Here is a 15,315-nt window from a genome sequence, read left to right as displayed (position 1 = left end):
GAAACTTTGAAATTTATAAACAAAGTTTGGTGTGTTTGTTACAGAGACAGCACTGCCAGCACTCCAGAAGCTACAGATCATGGGTAATATACACTGTTCTGCCATGTTTCAGTTGAGTGAGTGAGACTACACAGTCAGAACTCCAGTTAAGAGACTGATAGGCTTTGTTTTCTGTACATGAAAACTTCTTAACTGCTTGGACTCAGGGCCCAACAGACTTAATCACCACTCAGTAGAGGACTGTTTTTGCTTAGCAAAAGTTACACTGTGTTGCTTTAAAGATATTTCACTGAAGTATTGACGTGCAATATATCATAACATGTCAATACTTAAGTGCACCACATTAGGCTGAATGAGTGTCACTAGTGACTTTTGAAAATGCACTTAAGACGACCAAGACACAAAAAAAACAGCAGTCAAGCCACTTTTACCAGTTTCAAAGTCAACATTAATTCAACACTGACAGCTGTAATGGAGGTTGTGGTGACATTTGTCAGCTCTCCCCTATAATAAGTACAAACTGTGTGTGTGGGTGCGTTTGTGTGACTTACTTGAAACCAGGTGAGACCGTGGCACAGCTGCCTGACTTGAGCCAAATGCAATATGGGTCCCGTGAAGACAGACAGCTTCTGCACAGATACACACACACAAAGACAGATGGTCAGTGATGGAAGGAAGTGTAGAGAACAGACACTGAGCCCAGCAGATGTTAGCCAGGTGACAAGACACTGCACTGCCACCAACCTAACAACACCAATCACTTTCCTCAACTCTGCCTAAACACAGGGTGGAGAAGTGAGCTTCACATGTAGCCTGATATGAAGATTTAGTATCCAAAGATAGAGAAGTCAGGGAAACAAGTAGGGGAAAACACACACATTAAATTGAAGATTAAATTGCTGTATGCATGCTGCGTCTCTGCAGTGTGTTGTACAAACAGTCATTATTTCGCAGGCGTCTGTAATTGACAAAACAAAAGCAGCATTATCATGACATTGCAGTATAAATCTCTACATCTTAACTGCAACTCTCCATGCATCCTCATACTCTTGGTTTTATTCAAATGAACTTTAGTTCTGTTTACAAAGTCTTGCTCATATACAGAGATGTGTCGTGTTTAGACGCAGTTTTGGCAAATCTTTTCATGACTGGATGCACATTTTGCACTGGGCAAGTCATTGTTTAAACAGCCCCTTTATGTGTGAATAAACTATGTCATTAGCTATGTTTGCTAACTTTCTCTCACGAACCCTGACAAACAAGTATCCTGACTGCAATCTCCACAGCAGATGAATGCAGACAATTATACAAAAAGACAAAAGAAAGATCACAATCAGATTAGTTTTTGATTATAGAGTTAGGACAGTGGACTTGTTTTTGTTTTCTTATTGAATTGAAGGGATTAAAACCAGAGCTTGTTTTGTATTCTTCTGCATCTCTAACAGGCTATAAAGTCCCAGTCCATAATTGTATTGACCACATATTTTACAAGTATTTACACATACATAATGGAAGAGCTTAACTTGTAGATGCATCATTTCAACTAATCATAATTGAAAAAATAGGCCTGTGTTTTTCCTTTACCACAACTGACTGATGTAAACAGCATCAGAAAAAAAATGAGAGTAACTTAAAACAAAATCCACTCTTTTTATTTAGGAAATTAAATGTGAAATCACTTCATCAGACAGTATCAATATTCTGGTCCCAGTCTTTAGTTATCAGGAAGTCTTTCTCAGAGAAAATCGATTGATCCTGTGCTCTGTTCAAATAAACAAAGAAAAATCTAAGTGTACTCCACTTCTTAAAGTGCAGGGCAACATCATGCTCACTAAAACCTACACAATGTTCCTCAATCAATAAACAGCATATAACAGGAATTCAATTGGATCAGAGTTTAAAATGTGTAATCTGAAAAAGTAAGAAAGTGTTGTTTAAGCTAAAACAGGGTCAGTTAAGTTGCTTTTTAATAACTTGATTTAATTATAATAGTAGGGGTGATTGATAAGTTGGTGGTCTAAGGTAGAGGGAGATGAGTTAAACAGCTCTGTGGTATTTCTGTTTTGGATAATTGAAAATTAGACGTCAGCACTGTTTGAGAAAATGGTCCACAGCAGTGATCACATCATTATCACTGTCAAAATGGCGGCCACTCAGCTCCTTCTTCATTTGGGGAGGAGGTAGTAGTCTGAGGGGCCAAATCAGGTGAACAGGGTGGGTATTGAACAAATTCAATCCACATTCAGCAGATAAACACAGGGAGGCCGATGTTGTCCATTTTCTCAGGACATTTTCCTAGCCTACAAACTTATTAATCACCTACAATATATAATCGGTTTTCACTTATATATTGTCTAGTGTTAACAAGTGCAGTTTCCAGTCTTGTGCTTTGGCTTTTGATGAATGACCTTATTCTGAGAACAGCCGACATTTTACCACCAGTCTCATGTCAGCAGTCAGCAGACGAGTCAATCACCTGCTCCTACTTACTGTACTGTATATGTCTGTTGTGTGATTAAGTGAATAACATATGCTGGACGGCCTTGAGATTGTTTATTTCCTTCCTTTCAATGCAGTCAGCATTAACCACCATCAATAGTCATTAGTCACATTCCCTACAGTATAAACTCCCAGTGGAGTCACAACATTCAGTATGTTTCCTCTGCTTTGAGACCTGCACGTTGGTTCTGTTGATTAAACTCTTCCACTGATCTGCTGTCAGTCCCTCTGCCTCATGTTTCATTTAAGTCTGTAGTTTTTAATCCTGCACTGTGGAATGAGCTGCACGATCCCTTTTGGCCCTCATTCTGCCATTGTATAATTGCAAAACAACACTCACTGGGTGTCAGTGAGAGAATTAACAATATTTTCTCACACACTGCAGAACTTTGCAGGTCTGCAGTATTCACCCAGCAGCACCAACATAATGAGCATAAAGCTCACAGTGACAAAAGAATGACAACAAACAACAGTAATGTTTACCTTCTGCCTATCTGCAGTCACTTTAGAGATGTTTTTGGCCTGTTATGCTGAATAACGCCATCAGAGATAAAAGTAAAGAAACAAAACAAAAATGCCAACAGACTGCTGGTGGTGGTGGTGCTGGGTGCAGCGTCATGTCAAACCCAAAGCTTTTATGGCAGTCAAGGAACAAGTTTTAATGAGTTTTAATGAGAACTCCTGTGACCTGTTTTAAATATCAGAAATTATTTATGACTATCTAAACTGAGCTGTGCAGGTGTCACACTAACTTCACCCTCAGTCTGTAAACACTGCAGAGAAATCCCACTGAGATCACATCAGTGTGTCACTCTAACAGAGGGAGGTAATACAAGATAGAAAGTATTCCCCATCCGATGCCTGCAGCTGGGAACAGAGTATCAATTTATCTATGAGTCAAAGTATGATGCACACACTTTATGTGTGCAAGTTCCACTTGTTTTTGGAAATGACAGCAAAAACAACAACATGAACACCCACCACCACCTGACCTGGGTATGTCAGAGATATGTAACAAACCCAGACTAAGTTACAGCTTATAACAACACATGCTCCAAAAATGACAAACATGAAATACATTGTTTGTTAACACCCTCGAAAACAACCCTTAAGAGCGATTTCTGATCTGATGCTACTACTCAATGACCTCCTGCCTATGCAGACTTTGAGCCTCTACAACAACTTCACAGTACTTCTGCCTTTCCCCCAACAGCCATGATTCACATACCTCGTCAAATACATAGAAATGTACGTATGTCGCTTTAGGCATTTTTCAAACAACTGCTGCTGTTGTTTTTCCTAGGAGGACAGTCTCTATAATAATGCAAATGCCTTGCAGTTCATACAGATTCATTGAAGCTTATAAAGTTTGAGGTTTTTTGTTGTTGAAACTGTCAAGAGGTGTTTATTCAACTCAACACTAGCTTTATGTTTCATAAAATATCCTGTGAGGAGTCTTTAGGTCTCTGTTGGTGAGGATTTTCTGGTGATGAGCAAACATTTCCCCCAATTTCATAATTCTCAACAGCATAATTGAGTGATTAAGTTTATTATGAATCCAAAGGGCAACTGATTTGTACAGAAAAACATCAGGGATTTTAAAAATGTAACCTGAACCTGGGCCTTACTTTCCCATGTTTTGGGGTATAAATGAATGAAATGCTGCAATCTAATCCAATGGACAATTGTCCACATCAACGTGTTTGTGTTATTGTTTGGTACTTTTACTTCAGTAAAGGATCTGAATACTTCTTCCACCACTGAGAATCACGCTCTCGCTTCAGAGTGAAATACAAGCTTTCTTTTCATCAGCAAAAACAACTTTCTGTCCAAAAAAATCCTGCACTGTTATTTTTTTCCTTTACTCTCTCAAAGCATCACAGACTGAGGACCTCTGGGTATTAAGGTCTTAAAATGACTCTCGCCTGCATTGCACGGCTACCAATGTGACACTGCATAGAGCAGCTTCAATAAATAATTCATACTCTAGCCATAAGGAATATATGCATCTCTCTCCCCATTCTGCCTCCCTCTTTCTGTATGCCTTCAGTTACATGACAGGAATGAACCTCAGCACTGAAGCACTGGGAAAAGAAGCCAGTTGTGTCCAGCTGTGGAGTTCAGTAAGAGACGCCTTGCAAAGTCATTTGTTCTTTGTGTGACGTTGTTCTCGTATGTGCAGCTTATAACAACATGTGTTCGTGTGGGTCCCTCCTCACTCTTTAAAACTCCTCTTCTTCTCTCCCACATTCTTGCTCATATTCTGTCATGCTGTGATGAACACATAGGTGTGGATGTTTGCCTGCAGCCACACTGTGTAAGGAACATCCATTAGCTGCTGAGGGGAGAAAGGATTTATCCTGCTTCTGGGGCTGGGACTCATAACTTCCAGCTGTCATTTAGCCAACATCCTGGGAATAACACAATACTGACTTTCTGGAAATGGTTTCAGCTAATGGTGAATAACTAAACTCAATGAAGTTATTCAGGGAATATAACAATTTAAAAACTTCAAGGCTGAAACGTATCATTAATGAAAAAATGTTGACTATCAGTTTGATTGCTAATAATAATATTGTACTAAGTTGTTAATTGCTGAAATCTGAAAATGCAGTGACATCTCTGCAGAGGAGTCTGACAGGGAAAGAAGCATGAGCAGTCAGGTGAACAGATGGATTGACTACATCAGTCAAATCATTTGGATTAGAAAAAGAAGGTGGACAGTAAAGTCATGACCCAAACTGTCAGCTGTAAACATCCATCCTGTAAAATGAGGGGTTATCACTGACATTTTGCTTTCGGTTTTACCTCCAAATAAAAGGGTTTCAGACTGTCCTCCCAAGTAAAATGATAGCACCAGTTGTTGTTCAACATATTTCCTATAATGACATATGTTCATGTTTAAGTCCTCCAGCAGCTGTAGGATTTATGACTCTTGTCTATCCGGAGCAAAGGAGGATATAATGTGATCTTATAGAGCCACAAACAGAAAACAAACAAAACATCAAACTTTGCTACAGGAAGCTGCTGCTACCTTCTCTTATCCTACTGTCAGTCAACGCTGGCTTCTTTTTATCATGATCGCAATCTTTCCCTGTGCTTAATTAAGTTGTTTCTTGTGCCTAAGGACTTGTTGAGTGTAGATAATAACCTTTCTGTGAGTCTAACTGCTCATGTGTCCGTCTCCTTCGGACCTCACTGTAGTGATATTGTTGTCTGAGACTTGGTCAATTACTTTGGTGAGTACAGTATCATTATAACTAATATAAATGAGAGCCAGAGCTACAAAAATAAGACCCAGATTATAATAACTGAAATTATTCTTTGAGGCATGGATTCCTTAACTCTTGATTTAAAGCAACAGTACTTTATACATTAGGCGCCAATAACACATTTATTTATCTCAGAGCAGCCACTAAGTTGAAACTGCTCATATAAAAAAAGAAAATATCCAGTGGAGCTGAAGATTTCAGGGTTTGGGGCCTCCTCTGCCCTCTTATTGTATTTTTCTTTATTAAACTCCCATTTCATACAGTTTCTAGCCGCTGTTCAAAACAGAGCATTTTCTGAAACCTAATATTGGCAGCAGGGCCTCGAGTGAAAAAAGAAAACCTGATGGTGCAGGCTTCAGTGAGGGGGAGAGAGAGAGAGAGAGAGAAACAAGCCAAGAGTAAGAGAAATGCAGAGGCAGAGAGAAAATGGAGGCAGCAAACAGAGAGATGGAGTAAATCTCATCTGGGGGGAGACAGATTCATTGGTGTGGTAAAGGAGGATATGGCGGCTGAAACCTGACCTCCTGGCCAGTGCTGATGAGGCTTACGGGGCCCCTAATCCCAGGATGAGGTGTGCTGTGGCTATAGTCTCTAAAAAGGATCTGGGGATGTAGCCGGCCTGTAAGCTTAAGTAAGACAGGCCCTATCCATTTTCTCCCACCCCCTTCCTTCTTTTCCTCTTCTCTCTCCTTCAGCTCCAGAAAGAGAAAAAAACATGGAAGCCACCACTGCTTGGCTCCTGGCCAATCAGCTGGATCCAATTTATGAATGAACGATGTTGAGAGCTTCTCCAGGTCTTTGCAATGAGAGGTTAGCATGCTATGGGGGTGTACATCTGGGTTGACAAAAAGTGTGTGTGGGGGGGTACTGTACATGGGACCTGACAATCCTCAGAGCCCCAAAAACCATTAAACGTTAAAACATTGTCTGAGAAAACAAAAGGCTGCAGACAAAGAGACGTTTGAAGGCTCTGATGTGCTCTGCTCATAAACTTGTTCTAAAAGCGATGTCAGCCTCCTGACAGCTGCACTCAGGGTTTTATTTTGTACAGTTTACAGAACTTCACACCTGATAGCAACCTATAGCAGCTGTGTTCACAGGGTGATAAGTTGATTATACTGAACGTAGTTGTTTTACCAACTAACGATTATTCTGATAATTAATTAATCTCTCTCTTTCTCTCTCTCTCAAAATAATTACATTAACTGGGTTACAGCCGGCTTTCTACTGCAACCTGACACTTAAACGTCAACCTGGCCAGGAGAGTAGAGAAACCTGAATTCCCCCGGCTAGATTTCTCCTGGACAAAGCAGATTTCTTGGCCATGAACTGGCACGACGAGAGGAAAGATCAGTGTCCATAGTAATGCATCCTTGTATTCAAAATAAGTCCATCGGAGTCCAACTGAAAGTAAAACTAACTCAAAGTAACCTCTAGAGGTAAATTTAAATAAGTTGCTTTCCACATCTGAACATTTAACTGTGTATAATGAGACATATTTGTGTTGTTATGAAAAGTTACGCAAACTGAGCTTGTCCTCATGCTGAGATGTCAACGACCTGACACACACACACACACACACACACACACAGAAGGAGCTCATTGTTTCACTACTACAGTGAGCTGTGCATTCAAAATAAGGCAGAGGAAAAATCTGACCACTGACCTGCTGCAGATTTAGAGTCAGCAGGCTACAACAGTGCATGAAAATGCGTAATTTCTGTGAGTCAAACACAACTTTCCAGTTCATTCCAGTTATCATTAGCTAACATGAAAACTGTAAATCTCAGGGATATGAAACTATCATGTCACACTAACAACTAAAGTAAGAACATTAGATCCTGTACATTCAAACACGAGCCCCCGCAGGAAGCAGATCTGAATCATCTTATAAAAATGTTCACCCTCTAACCACAACATTTTCTTCTTATGCGGCAGCCACACCATGCAGTACTTCCCCACTGCTTAGTTTATTTCTCACTCTCACATACCTGCCAACACCACAAATAACCTCAGACTACTTTTTGGGTAAAGTGGGTCCAAGCAGCTCCATGAACCAGGCAGATAATAGCATAACATCTGCTATTTGGTGCAGGCTTTTGTCCAAATGCCTCTAACAGCATCGTGAGTGGACACATTTCTTAAATTGGTAGCTGCAGAGGAAACTGATCCGGCTTTACTTGAGTTACCTGGCAGTGTTAGTACCATTTTATCCCCAGTACACATGGAGGTAACCCTAAATTCATGGTATGCAGCGCTGAGTGTGGTCCCACTCTTCAGGCTGGGTTTAAGACGTTCCAACATCTTCAGCATTTTCCAAAGCCCATTCTCAGTTCTCTTGTAGGTAAATCTACATGGACTCATGGTTTGTTTTAATGTGACAGCATAATGGAAACTCTTCGTATGAATCGTGGTCTTGAAAAGGACCAACTTGTTCTGTTTCTCTCGGTTTTGATGGGGTTTAGTCCTGCTTTCAATTCCATTTTTCACTCACTGACTGGTTGAAAGTGGCCCAAGAAATTTACAGTCGCAGAAAACAGAAAAAAAAAAAAAAGGGCCAACACGTATTCTGTGTTTATGGTTGATGATGTCAACTGATTTTGTGTTGAATAAACCTTTTAGTTTTAGTGCATGTGTGCACCTATAGGTAATAAACAATAAGCTAAATAGGGATAACAACCCCTTACTCTGGTAGAGGTAACACTTTGCTCTACAGGTGACTCACTTCTTGCAGGTGCTGTAGTCAGCGCAGCGGCTGAGTGGCACGCGGATCACACAGCTGGAGAAGGCCACGAACAATGCATGATGATCCCGGTCCAACTCGAGACCCAGCACCCTCCTGTCCTCCCCTCGCACATTGCATCTACGAACACAGAGAAACCATCACGATCAGACGTTTTCCCCTTTACTTTCATTTTTAAAACAGTGCTGCAGACGGCTGGCACAGTCAGAGAATTACACAGAAATCCGGCTGTGAATCAAACTCCATGCAGATAGACTTTTCAAGCTGTGCAGTCAGAAAACAAAAGAAGACACAGAACAAAAAAGCATCCCCTCTAGCTGTACAGGGTGATGCAAAGTGTTACAATAGACCAAAGAGTGGGTGGGCAGGACAGATCAAGGCAGAACACAGGGAGGAGGAGAGAAGGAAAAGAACAGAGGAAACAAAAGAAAGATACTAAGCAAAGGACAAAGAAAGAAAAGAACTGAAAATTAAGAGTGAATACACAAAAAGAGAGAAAAGAGGACGGATAATTAGGCAAAAAGATGGAGACTTTCTAACTTGTTAGGGTTGTAGACGTCGATATCCTCCAGGAGTTGTGTGCTGAAGGATGCATTGGCTCCCTCAGTGCTGGCCAGGATCTTCAGCACATGGCCGTTGTCTGAGCCCAGAAAAACCACCGTGTAGTTCTTATAAGGCCCTGCAGACGTGTCCACCGCTATCTGGGTCAACTTGAATCTACATGAAAAACAAGAAGAAAAGACTATTATAAAAGCAGCGATGTTAGAAGTATTGATATATTTATGGAAATGATACACCATCAGCACCATCAGTCTCTGGTGAAGATCCTCTAAATTGAAGTTGACATTTCTATTCAAGCTGCTGAAAATTAGAGGAAGCTAACAATGCCAAATATGCTAGTTAGCATCTTAACATTGTTGTTTTGATTTGTCAAAGTCAATTTCCCATGGTAAACAAAACAACAGTGGGCGAGTACTGAGCTCATTGTATAAAGCATAAGTGTGCAGTCAATTACTTCATCTACCAACCCACCATTCCCTTCCACCATCGCCTACATCCTTTAATCCCTTCATCTTATTAATCCATCTATCCATCCGCCCACAGCCATTCAATCGATCCATCCTTCCTGTTGTTTAGCGCACTGCAGTCAGTCTCTTTTTGAGTCACAGTTGTCCTGTCTTTTGTTTTGTATTTATCAGGAAGTACAGAGAACTGTTGCTTTATTTGGAGCACCACCCTGCTTCATATTCATCCAGCTCCACACAGTCACACCTGGGAGCTGCCCAGTATCACCACAGCTGTCTGCTGCTGGCTCCACCGGAGCAGTTGAGGATTAAGAGCCATGCTGAAGGGCACCTTGAGTCCAGTGATTGTTGACAGAGGGATAAGCTTTACTCATTCCCTTTCTGTGCCTGCCTCTCTGGCCCTGGGACTTGAACAAACAAATTTCCCATAATAAACCCGGTTATATTTTTTTGGCATCACATCCCCTCTAGACTGTTGTATAAAGGACACCCACAGAGGCTCATGTGCCCTCCTTTCTCCCTCAGTCCCTCCCAGATGGTCCCACGGATGCTGGTTTGTTTACCCACATGAACTTGACTGGCACATCCCTGCAATGACTCTGCAGTATCGCGTGATGTACTTCTGGTTAGGTTTCATTTATCTAGCTCCTCTCTGGGGAGAGGCGAGGCAGATGTGATGTTTTTGGCGCCAGATGTGAAGCGGCGCATGTTTCCCCAGTGTGGAGCCTCTGCAGTGTCTGGCTGGCTGTCAGCCTGGCTTTGCTTCAGGAGGCATGGAAGAGGCTCCTGTATACTCACTGTGTGTGTGTGGTTGTGTAAGGTTGATTCTGTGATGTGTATCTGCTGTGTGTACATCCGTGTCTGAGGTTTGTGTGGTACTGTCTCAGACACTTGTGACACTTATCACCGATTCAACGTTCACCCCATCATCATCTGATATCAGTAGATTCTCAAATGTCACAACACACACACACATGTACACACAGCAGTGCCTTCCTCGCTTCCATGCGAGCTGCAGAGGAGCGTCTGTAGGTCGGGTCAGCGCTCGAGGAAGCTCTCCTCCCCGTGCGGCTCGTCTCTGACGTGGGCTGGGATCGACCGTTGAATAAATCCGATGGGTTTTAATGAGGGACAAGGTTGTGTGTTCCACCTGAGCTCACTCATCAATACGAATCACAGCCCCGAGTGTGGAAACGCTGCTGGTACATTATGTTGCTAAAGAAAAAAGAAAATAATACCTGCATACTTACCACTAAAGAAAAGACCCCAGTATTTTCTCTTAACATTCTTTATAATTGCAGCCAGGCTCTAAACAGCAACACTGACATCCAACTAATGGTTGTGTTTTTAATATGATTTAATGACAATGTTCTCAGAGGATTTACTGAACATTTAAGAGCACTTGAACAAAGCTCTTTTATGATTTAAGATGTATAAGGTGGCACATGGGTTACATCAATGACATTAGCAAAACTGAAGCCAAACAGGCTCCTAATTATGAGTCAATAATGTGCAGAATGCTGCAGTTTTGATGTGGATATATCTTTGGAGCTGAAACAGTGAATTGATGCCATTGTTAAATCGATTGACAGAAATGTAGCAAAATTAATCTGAAACTATTTAGAATAATTTCATGGCATCTTCTATTTGTAGCTTGTCCAAGATGAGGATTTGCTCCTTTTCTCTGTTTAAAGTCACTGTAAACTGCATCTCTTTGGGTTTTGGACCAATGGTCAGGCAAAACAAACCATTTTGAAGACTTTATCTTAAGAATTTTATACCATTTCCTTAAGTTTTAGTGCTCGTGGTTCAGCTAATGACTGATTTCATTATCAGCTAATCTGTTAATTGTTATTATCATGTCTAAACTGTTGAAAAATAGAGAAAAATCCCCAGATCTCGATGCGATAGCTTCAACATTTTGCTTTTATACAACAAAACCCAAAGAAATTCAGTTTATGAAATAAAACCACAAGTGCTAGGCTGCGTAGGTTTCTTCTCAGGCCAATCTTTTTGATCCCATGCAGCTGTCAGTGAGACTTCATGCAATGCAAGAATGTTGGCATTAACATAAGTCCTGTACCTGCTGGTGGTGCGGGTGAAGTAGGGTCTGTCGTTGACTGAGGGGACCGACTCGTCCATGAGTGGGTAGGACTTGATGAAAGTCAGGGTTTCATCAGGGAAGGTGGTGGACGACTTGTAGGCAGCCGCTGAGCCCTCACCAGCGCAGCAGCCCGGCCTGTACGACAGCACAGAAAGAAAACACAACGCTGCTGAATCCAGTTTCATGGGCACAGATGTAAAAGCACTGGCAGCTGTTTGTTTTTGGGGACGAGCAGGAGGGAAAAACAGGTGTCTGCTATGACTGCTTGTGTTTTTCTTTTTTTTTGTTCAGAGATGTCTGTGCAGAACAATAACAACAGCAGCTGCAAAAACTCCATTGTCAGAGGCAGAAAAACATGTTCTTGGAAAGTGACAGTTTGCTATTTAAAGATGTGTCTCCTACCTTGGTTTCGGGACTTGCTCCTCTGGAACAGGTGTCCACGCTGACTCACTGTTCCTCTGCTCTTTGAATTTGCCACTGAAGGCCCTCTCTATGTCGTCCATGTAGAAAGCACAGACTGCTGAGCCGGTGATACTATTGAAGAGACCATAAAGGAAGACCACATTACAAAGAGCAAGAGTAAAGGTCAGGAATTCAGCATCTTGTCAAAGCCAACAAAAACTCTGTTTATTAAGGTCACGTACAAAAAAACCTTTATTTACTTTATTTATTCTAATACTTTATCTGTTACCTTGTTTGTTGTTCTGTGCTTACCTTTACTTTGTCTATTTAAATGTTTTTATTCTTTCTAGAGCACTTTCTAATCTCGTTAAGTATTCATTTTCACTCTAAAGAAGATATGTGTTAAGTGTTATTGTGAGGTAATGAAGCACAAAGTAACAAGGATTTTGTACAGACTACTTTAAAGATAACTATGTGATACTGAGAGGCTTTAATTATTTGTGTATGAAGTTTTCTCTTTGTTAAAAAGCAACATCACAAGTCATTTTAGCAATAAAAATGGAAATTCATACCCAGGAACCAATGACTTTTTAATTTCATGATGAAATTTGTAAAATCACAGACACATAGATATTAATCAAATTATGACTTTTATCATGAAAGAGCCATCTGAATAAAGTCTTTTTAACTTTTTTGCCAGAAGAGTGGAATTTTTTTCCTTTGAACTTTTGTGTCCCCCACCAAAGATCATCTTCACCATACTTCGTCTGAATTTCTGAGCTCCAGATCCTCTTTTTTTTTTCACTGTCACTGAGAATTGTAATGATATTTCTCCTGACTCAACCTCAGCTTTACCTCAGAAACAAGCAAACAAAAAATGTCAGACAATAATGCTAATCCCCATCTGGCCTCTCTGACCTGTTTGCCTGTGTGGTGAAGACGCCGAGCACCGCCGGCCGGTGGTTTATCTGCAGCACGTTGGTCAGCGACTGCAGGACGTCAAAGTAGAAGAAAGAGTCTCCCGGGACAGAGCAGTTCAGTCGGGCTTTGAGGAAGGACGTCCAGTAACGTTCCAGCACTCTCGGGGAACCACCGTTGTCATTCTTACAAACACGAGCAACTCTGGAGAAAACCACCTGAGTGGACAGAAAGGGGAAAATCCCTTAACGGCGACAGCTGTATCTTGTTGTCTACCACAACACACTCAAAGCCAAAATGTAATACTGAACAGCAATAAAAAATCTTGTTGGAATGTGGTTTGCATTGCAGGTAATGTTCAACTTCATTCCACTGAGAGACAAAAGTATTGATAACACAAACCACAAGTCTGGCAACTGTCTGGTCTGAAACAAGGCCTCACCTTTCCAAGAGTGGTGTACTCCACTGCGATCTCGCTGAAGAAAAAGTACACGTAGTTCCCATACTCAATGGCATGGAGGAAATGTGGCTCTGTGGGAGACAAGAAGAAAAGACGTGTGACAAACACGCTGGCAGTGATGCCATATTTCCAACATGACAGCGCATTGTGAGCAGGCTGGGAGTGGAGCTGGTAAACACAGATGCTCAACTTGGAAAATGTGTCCAAGAGAAAAGCAGGGAGAGAGTGTTATAAAATGACAAATGTGAATATTAGGACAGACAAATAAGGACTTACTTACATTCTTACCATTACAGAGATTACATTTATTGCACATTGACAGAGCAGAGCTGGTGCTGGATGAGTGCTACAGTCAGAAATGCAGACATTTCTAAAGTTGGAGATGGCATTTTATAAAATCTGAAAACAGTGTCAAATCGGAATCATTTCTAAACCTTAATGAATCTTTTTTGGTTTAGATTTTAACATTCGTAAAATAAAAGACTTAATTTCAATCTCTAATCAACTTTTGGTGTTTGAGAGGAAGATGTAGCCCACTTATTTTTTTATGACCTACTTTCTCCAGATACTGCTGGTCCTCATTTGGATTCTGAGATTGAAACAACTGAGAGTGACACAACCTTTGATCTGGGAAAGTTACTGGATGGAAATAAGGTACAGGAAACTCAAAATTGTAAACATGCATCTAAACAGTTGTTAATTCTGAATGTGGTTTTGCCTTCATGCTTGTTTTCTTTAATTAAATTACATATAATCTTTACTGTCTGATTCAGACGCTGGGTTTTAAACAAAGCTGGTTGGCAGAGTCTCATCAGATGCAAAATTTACCTGCACCACGAGGCTTTGTTGTTTCCACAGTTCTTTTGATTTTATTTCCATGTAATTGCAGTGCACTGGTTCTGGCGTCTGGACTTTGGTGAGAAAACTCACACCAAGCTACTGGTGATTTTTATTTGTTATTTGATGTTTCCTGTAACTTTAAATGATGTTAAAAGGTTTGATAAGATTGATTTGTTACGCTCAGAGCAGAGAGCAGAACCCAACCCTGGTCGCCCAGAATTCCATTTCTACCAACCTCTCAAAGCCTACACCTGTATGTTAATGTGTTAAATAACAGCACCGTGAGACACTGCATGCTCACCTCGCAGCCATTTGGAGTCATACTTGACTGTACGTAGGACAGGGCTACTTTCTCCCAGACTTCTGTAAATGACTGCATCACTTGCCAAGAAGTCAGTCATAGTGGCTGAGTAGAAATCACCACCTGAGAAAAAGAAAGGTAAGTGAAATACGTCGTCAGGGATCACAGTTTCGATTAACAACCCAACTTCTCTTAAGTGTCTATTTTGGTCACAGGTGACTTTTATTGCCCTTTAAAAAGAGGCAGAGGAGAACAGATGTACGAGAACGTGTCACTTTAATAACACCCCCATGTGAACTTTGCATAAATGTCAGTGGAAACCTGGCAGGATTGAGTGTAGGTTTGGCTCTGCCTTCGCTTTTCCCTGAACCTGACCCTGATGTGTTCACAAAGTATCGGCTTCCTTCATTGCTATGATTAGTAAAGAAAATCAGACCACAAATCAGAATCCATCAACAGGCAAATTTAGATTTATCTATGCTCGGATACTGAGCTTCATTTATATTTCTACTGTTTCCTTGCAAAAACACTGGTACATTGTGGTTCTTAAAAGATTGTTAACTCCAAAAAATATTTGATCAACACTTGATTTAGCAACTGGGTTTGGGGATGGCTGTGTTTTCAATTTGGTTTTGAATTCTTCACTCAGCTATTAAAATCCATTCAATCACAGCTGCAGCTTTTGCCCTGATGCATCATCTGAAGCGGCTCTGAAGGCAGATTAGCCTTATTTGAGTAGCACAAGTATTCA

General features: G+C 41.0%; 1 protein-coding gene across 5 annotated transcripts in view; it reads right to left on the bottom strand.

Moving 5' to 3' along the window:
* The window catches only part of sema6e (sema domain, transmembrane domain (TM), and cytoplasmic domain, (semaphorin) 6E), a 141,921-nt gene that overhangs the window by 31,498 nt on the left and 95,108 nt on the right, over positions 1-15,315 (bottom strand). For all 5 annotated transcript variants that reach the window (XM_018676102.2, XM_018676106.2, XM_018676107.2 and 2 more), the window contains 8 exons: positions 14,565-14,687; positions 13,406-13,494; positions 12,964-13,181; positions 12,046-12,177; positions 11,623-11,778; positions 9,055-9,231; positions 8,497-8,634; positions 552-629 (listed from right to left, as the gene is read on the bottom strand). In XM_018676102.2, coding sequence (XP_018531618.1) covers positions 552-629; positions 8,497-8,634; positions 9,055-9,231; positions 11,623-11,778; positions 12,046-12,177; positions 12,964-13,181; positions 13,406-13,494; positions 14,565-14,687 — 1,111 coding nt within the window. The remainder of the gene's footprint in view (positions 1-551; positions 630-8,496; positions 8,635-9,054; positions 9,232-11,622; positions 11,779-12,045; positions 12,178-12,963; positions 13,182-13,405; positions 13,495-14,564; positions 14,688-15,315) is intronic.

The sequence above is a fragment of the Lates calcarifer genome, linkage group LG15 (genome assembly GCF_001640805.2).
Source record: "Lates calcarifer isolate ASB-BC8 linkage group LG15, TLL_Latcal_v3, whole genome shotgun sequence".
Classification (NCBI taxonomy): domain Eukaryota; kingdom Metazoa; phylum Chordata; class Actinopteri; family Centropomidae; genus Lates; species Lates calcarifer.
The sequence above is the reverse complement of the archived record's forward strand: the minus strand, read 5'-3'. Positions and strand labels throughout refer to the sequence as shown.